The sequence below is a fragment of the Andrographis paniculata genome, unplaced genomic scaffold (genome assembly GCF_009805555.1).
Source record: "Andrographis paniculata isolate CXL003 unplaced genomic scaffold, ASM980555v1 Contig6END, whole genome shotgun sequence".
Lineage (NCBI taxonomy): Eukaryota > Viridiplantae > Streptophyta > Magnoliopsida > Lamiales > Acanthaceae > Andrographis > Andrographis paniculata.
Window position 1 is genome coordinate 44,702 of NW_026137606.1, and position 7,199 is coordinate 51,900.

General features: G+C 43.9%; 2 protein-coding genes across 2 annotated transcripts; both read right to left on the reverse strand.

Annotated features, from left to right (window-relative positions):
• Positions 1 to 974: 974 nt before the first annotated feature.
• On the reverse strand, positions 975 to 5,073 carry LOC127264276 (ribosomal protein S3, mitochondrial). The gene is made up of 2 exons (XM_051293719.1): positions 4,538 to 5,073; positions 975 to 2,719 (listed from the first exon to the last, which is right to left on the reverse strand). Exons 1-2 carry the CDS (start codon positions 4,610 to 4,612, stop codon positions 1,112 to 1,114), a joined length of 1,683 nt encoding a protein of 560 aa, XP_051149676.1. The 5' UTR covers positions 4,613 to 5,073; the 3' UTR covers positions 975 to 1,111.
• An 18-nt stretch (positions 5,074 to 5,091) lies between these two features.
• Positions 5,092 to 6,975, reverse strand: LOC127264273 (ribosomal protein S4, mitochondrial). The gene has a single exon (XM_051293715.1). It carries the CDS (start codon positions 6,222 to 6,224, stop codon positions 5,097 to 5,099), a length of 1,128 nt encoding a protein of 375 aa, XP_051149672.1. The 5' UTR covers positions 6,225 to 6,975; the 3' UTR covers positions 5,092 to 5,096.
• Between the last annotated feature and the right edge of the window lie 224 nt (positions 6,976 to 7,199).

Here is a 7,199-nt window from a genome sequence, read left to right on the forward strand (position 1 = left end):
AGCGTCAGTTAGGATCTGACTATATAGATAGGATGTGGCTACTATATCTCTTTGAGTTCATGTAGTTATTGAGCTAGAGCTTAGAAAGAAATGCATCCCTAAGGGGAAGTTCGTAAGCCATAGAGTGTTGATGGGAACGACCCCAAGGGGATAATAATCAGAGGAGGTCTCTTCTTCCTAGCAGGACAGAAGTTCTCCCTTATGGAGTCAGAGTATACCTTCGCAGTCCCACGCGTTCAATCTTCCTGGGTCCTCCTGGGGACGTATATCCCCAGGCCCCAGAAAACCAGTCCCCAGTCCCCAGTACGCAGGCCGCAGTCAGAAGTTAGAAGTCCGGTTAAGTTAGCCTAACATGACGCTTAAGAAAGAGGTGCGTAAGCCAAGGCGAGCTTATGTTATAGAAAGGGAAGGCGGAGCAATGTTTTTTTAAGAAGGGGGCGAAGAGATCCGCAACTTTCACAGTGAAAGGAGCCCACTTACCCACTCCCCTTTCCTCCCATTGCTAGGAGCCTCGCCCTCTTGACTTGATAGATCAAGAAGACTACAACCGATAGTGGATCGCCTTTTGCAACAATAAGCAAGAGTTGGTAGATCTGAAAATAGCTAGTATACGAAAGTCAAGTAGTCACTTCCGTCGTTCAGGAAGAAAGACAAAGCCTAATGATTTTTCATCCCGGCCCGGGTTTTCCCCACTAACTAATTAGCTTACGACCACTGAACAAACTTGGTTGACGAACATAGTTTATGCGCCGCTAATGTAGCGGCTTGTCGAGCATTTGACAAACTCACACCATCCATTTCAAATAGGATTTGTCCCGTGGACACACGAGCAATCCAACCCGTAGGATTTCCTTTTCCTCTTCCCATTCTGACTTCTGTAGGTTTTCCGGTAATAGGGATATCCGCGAGAACTCTTACCCATATCTTACCATTTCTTCGGAATTGTCCGCTCATAGCACGATGGAAGTGTCCGATTATAGCACGACGCGCTGCTTCAATGGCTCGATATGAAAGCCGACCTGCTCGTAAACTTTGAGTGCCATATCTTCCAAAACCAAGTTGTGTACCGTCCGGTTTGCAACCCCTACTACATCTGCCTTTACGATATTTACTATATTTCGTACGTTTTGGATATAGCACGCCTCTTTCTTTTTTGACTATATGAAATCCACACTTTGACACCTAAGATTCCGTAACGAGTAGATACTTCCGCAGGAGCATAATCGATTTTCTGGTTAAATACATTACGAGATGTTTTTCCATACTTTCCGCATTCAGTTCTAGCTATTTCTTCACCTTCTGATCGACCTGAACAACATATACGGATCCCCGTAACCCCCTTTTGAATTCCTAATGGAATATTCTTCACTATTTTACTAAAAATAGAACGAAATGATCTTGTTTTGGTCCTCAGTTGAAAAGAGATGTCTTGAGCAATCGGAGAAGCACTTTGATAAACAGATTTGATCTTGACCGATTCAATGTTGGTATTAGTCTTTGTTCTATTAGACAACAAAGATCGCATTTTTTTCACTTCGTTCAAATAAGAGTTGTACCCGTACGGAATTCTTCTCTTTCTCAGTATGATCTCTATCATCATCTCTATTCCCTTTATCAATTCTCCTATCCTACCTAGGTCTATGAATTTCTCTATCAATTCCATTACCTTATCCTTAGCCATGAGGTTCCAACATTTTCTCCTTAATTGACCTAGGAGTTGTTCACGGGCATTCTCAAAAAAAAGGTTATTATACACCCCAACCCCATCCCTTGGAAAAAAAAAGGTAGCACCGAAGAAAGGAAAGAGCGAGATGGTGGTTTTTGGTGTTCCCGCGAAGCGAAGATCATTCGCTTGGCGAATGAAGTGGGTCAACCTCTTTTTGGCTTCGGCCAAACACTTTTTATCGCTGGTCGAGCTTTCTACAAAAAAAGCGATGCGAGAACGTATTCTCTTATCTAAGCTTCTTTCCTGTGCATTAGCTCCCCCCATCGTAGCCACGCCCGGTGCCACGAAATGATTGAGAACGTAGACGGGGTCGAAATGCATTTTGTTCTTTGTATTCAATAAGTATTGCATGACCGAATAATTCAAGGAAGAGCGCACTGCGGGGAGGGTCCTTTTAAGTAGATGACTCGTCGGGCCGTCGGAGCGGGACTTCTTTGGGAAAAAGAACTTCAATAACTTCGTTTTTCTGAAGGAGTCGTCATTTTCTATCAGAAAGGCTATGCCATTTACAACCCCGGCGTATTTCGGATGCTTGAAGGCCCCGCTGACCCGAAGTGATTTAGAAAGATTCTTCTTTATCGATGATGATCGGTCATGGTATCCATAGCCTTGCTTCTTTTTCGGCCAAATCCTGATAGAGTTTGGCTTCTCCCGATCGTCGAGCCTGATCGACTCGACTCTTTTCCCCGACCCCCGGCCTCTCACTTCGTTTCCTTCTTCTTCTGTACCGTCGCTTGAATGAAGACACCCGATCGGCCCGACTTTCCCAAATTCCCACCACCGGCCCTTCACCTTTCCGGGTCTGGATTTTTCGCGTCGTTTTAGTCGTCGTGGTCGACGGGGAAGAAAGAAATGAATGAATGCTCTTTTGGGAAAATGTAGAATAATACACCTACCGAGGCGAAAGCCAAAGGTGAGTCTCGTAGGTGGACGTATCGAACCGAAATAAGATCTCAGATTGAGATCTTGATACACTGATTTCCCATAATAATAAATAGAGTCAATGGTGACAGAGCCGTGGGAAGAGCCGCTTCCTTCTTGCTTGATAGGGGGGGCTTCTATTCACCAACGCAGACTAAAAGTGCTCTCCGAACCGTGCTGGATAGTGACCCATCACACGGCTCTCAAACCCAACCTGTGGTGGATCCCGGAGACAAAGTAAAAGCGCTTTATCCTTTGCCCCATACTTTGAGATGCTCCTCCCCGTCGATCAAGGATTTTGATTCTCGTGATAGGCTTAGCTTTAAGCCGCTATCGTTCGGTTCGGATAAGTCAAGTCCCTTCGGTCGGTTCGCTCAGGTGGTCTTCCCAACTCTTCCCTAACGTTCAGAGTTGTTCTGGTTTGAGATGAGAAAGGAGCCCTTTTCGAATACCTAAGCGAGCGCCATGAATGAATAAGAAATTGACAGCAGAGGGAATCAATGATTCTTATTCGACCGAGTTATAGCTAGCAAGATGTCGATTACACACCGGAGGTTGGTAAGAACTGAGGGACAATGCCCCCGTAAGCGGGCCTACCAGCGAAGCAACTGGTACTTGATCGGGCGGGGGGCGGTTTGCTTTCGTGCAACGCCCTCGCAGCAAGAAGAGGCAGTTGTGAAAGGAAAGGCCCTTTCTATCTTAAACGATTAGAAAAGCCTAAACGTCCTTTATTGAAAACGAAAGCCGCGAACGAGCAAGAAAACGGATGCGCCTACAAACCTCTCCTGCTTATTCATTATGAATTAGGGCGAGCCCCAAACATCCCTTGACCTGTCGCTCCTTCTGAACCTCTCGCTGTCGCTCGAGTTCTAACGAACCTTTACTAAGAAACGAATCTAAAAAGTTGCCCTTCTTTCTCAAACTCAAAGTCAACTTTCTCACTTCTTGCTTTAGTTTAGTTTGATTGCAACTAGCGCGCTTGACTAAGTTGATAGAAAGTCAAGGCTCCTCTCCTCTTTTACGAATCTACAACTCTCTTTACTGAGCGAGACGTAACCCATACCCCTACTAGTGGTTATTCTTGATTTTCCATTCTATCCTTTGTTTGACAGCTTAAACTAGGCTCCCCTATAGGTTTTTGGTTTTTATATAGGTCAAGGGCGCGTCGGAACGGTCGGTAGCTGCTTAGTCTCATCCGACAACAATAAAAGTTTCCTTGTACTGCTTTTTTTTTTCAAAGAAAAAAAAGAAAGAAGGGGGTCGATTTAGGCTCCTTCCCTTCTACTGCATAGCTGCGCTAGCAGGTACTACGAGCCCTCTGTCCCACGCATCTAACCAGCTCGCGTGGTTCACCGGTTCCACCGAAAACTCTCATTTGTTGAAGCGGAGCATAGTGCGCTTTAGGCGCCGAGCGAGAAATGTCTCTTCTTTCGTTTCGGGTTATTCACTGATCTGAAACTTAGCACTTCTTTTCTTATTGATTCCAAGGGCGGCGGCATTCTTGAATGAAGTCTATCCGAACCGAATTAGCACTTCTCAGATCAGGCTAGGCCTCTCCAGCTGAGCTGGGCGCCGGGGCCCTGGATGCGCTAGCGATTGGCACATAGGGGAGTGGTTGCCCGGGTTTCTCGGCCTGGTATCCTGCACCTCACGTTCATGATATCTACATTCAACTGTGCCCCGGAGACACGGTCGAAGCACGCCCGCCCAGTGTGCTTCTTTCACGACATGCTCTAGTCCTGGGTGTCTTTCAGTGGTCTTCTAGCCAACAAATATCAGAAGTCGTGTCCGCCCCGGACATCCGCAACGTCCTCCCACGCCTTTTTCTATTTGAAATCTGGGACAAACTGAAGGAAAAGACTGACCCATTCGGTGACTTTCGTGGTCGCCCTCACTGAACCAACTTGAATCTGAACTACGATTCAGATCAAGTCTGACCGAAATCGGATTTCCCTTTCGTGCCATATGTACTTAGACTTTCCCTTTTTCCCCTTTTTTCTTCCCGGTCCAATATTTGTGCTCGAAGGTCTTCGTTTCCGTGTATCTGATCTCCTCTGCTCTTACTGAACCTACCCACAAAATCAAAAAGAAAGAAGAGAGATTTTGCCATGTTTCCCGGGAGAGGCCGCCTTCTCTCAGGCCAGCAGTCTTCTACTTCTAGTCGACTGCTTTATGACGGGCTTTCCTCTTTCCTGGGCTCTGCTCGCTTCGTCTACGCTCCGACCCTAATAATTGAAAAACGATATTTCCTTGCCCTTTAACTAACTGGTTAAAACTTGTCGTCAAAAAGAAAAAAAATGGAAATAGTTATTCAAGACCTAGATGGATCCCTATCTTTATCTCTATCCACGAAGATACCTATCTATATTACGAGAGATCTATCTATGAATCGATCTAGACTATCCTCTATCCGGATAGATATGTCCCTTATGAGCGACTACGCGGATCTTTATATGTTTTGGCCACGTTCGTTTCCGCGGAGAAGAAGAAGGTTTGGATCTTTCAATCTTATGTTGTGAGGGATGTGACCTATGTTAGGTCCATAAGATACCACAGCTTTTGGTGTTCTATGATTCACCTCCGAATAATGAGTAGGTAGTTCGATTCTTTTGATTTTTCTCTTCATAGTAAACTTCAGGGGGGATGCGGAGCAATAGGTCGAATTTCTATATAAAGAAGAGTTGTAAACTATAGGATTTCTTGTTTGAGTAGGAAAATTTCGGTTTTTCTCGTTCCTTCTCTTCGATAAGAATAGGGATTTGAAATGATACAAATTCCTCTTCATTCTGTTGTGCTCATCGAAATAACTGCCTAAGCATACTTTTTTGGATCCAAACTTCTTTGTGTCTTCTTCTTGCATAGAAGAACGCAACTGTTGCAAAAACTGGGATTTTAGTAGTAGGCGGCATTCCTTCTTAGTTTTGAGTTTTCGGAACCATTCTGTTTTTGTTCTTCGGAACATTCTCACCGGGCGATCCAGAAATTTTCCTATGAATTTATCAACTGATATTTCGCTATAGAAAGATCTCCTTATTTCTTCACCGCGGGTTCTCGCATCATTTTCTTGAAAAGATATTATATCACCGTGGGACACTTTAAAATGAATAATGTTTACCATTCTATTATTCACACAAACCCTTCGATGACTTATCTTATGCCTTGCTTGAGGAATAGTTTCACGAAAATGGAGACGAACCGGAATAACGTCCGATCTTGTTTCTGGATTGAGTAGAAAAGGGATATATGATCGTTTTCTTCTTCTGTGCATCTCTGTGATGGGTAAATCTCCATGAAAAAGGGACAACTTTCGTGTTGTTTGTGATTGAATGTAACTGTTAAGATTTTCTCTCGAATAAATCTTTCTCTTAATAGATCTCTTCTTGTTTCTCAATCTTTGGAGAATGCGGCGCTGTATTATTGTAAGTTCTCTGTTCCAAACATTTCCTGAAAGTAGACGACAAGTTTGAAATCTTAATGCAGGGCAAGGCATATCTCGTTGAATCCGTCTTTTTCGCCACATCGCGTATAACGGGAATCGAACCCGCATCTTCTCCTTGGCAAAGAGAAATTTTACCATTCGACTATATCCGCGTTTTTTATTCGTGATACACAATATATCCACAGATATATTATCATATATACCCGAATCCTATTTGTGCAGGGTCGAGCTGGAGACTCTCTTCAGAGAGATTCCAATTATTTTCTATATCTAATGAATTCTCTTTTTTTTTCATCCAAGAAGTTTGACCCCCCTCTAATTTTCTTTTTTTGGGGGGTCATTTTTGTTTTGGGTCTGGGACGAATAGGTTCAAGAGATCAGAGAATTAAGGATACCCACCAGAAAGACTAATCCAATCCATAATGATGCGCCAGAAAATACAACATTTTTCTTACTTGACCAACCACCAGGAGAAGCAAATGCGACAGGTATGCTAACCAATAAGATTATTGAAGTAAGAATTAATGCAAAAACAGCCAATTGGAAAACAAGAGTCATGCTTTTAATCCTCCAAGATACCGACAAATAAACTATACCATTTGATCCCTATATAAGAAAATACATCATCAAGGGATTTTCGTGTACCACGAATCGATTGGACTTGTTACCACCCCCTTTACCACTCTATCCGTACATGGAGTCAAGGGAAATGGAATTTCTTTTTTTATTTCACAAGTGGATATGGTGGATGGATAGATGGATCGATCGGTAGATTCACACCTGAGGTCTTTCTACAGATAGTAAGGGTATCCATCCCCTATGGCCATGTTCGATTCGGAAGAAGAAAATAAAAACTGTCTTTCGGAGAGATGGCTGAGTGGTTGATAGCCCCGGTCTTGAAAACCGGTAACGTTTTGAACAAAGAACTATCGAGGCGCTTCATGCCCTCTCGCTTCGCTCGAGCTCACTCAATCCTCTCATTTCGGTCGAGCCCCTAAACTCCCTCTCGCTTTGCTCGAGCTCTAACGAACCTCTCTCACAGCTGATTCAATAGCAACGAATTCGAACAACTAACAGACGATTCCTGCTGCGCATATGCTCTCCCTTACCTGG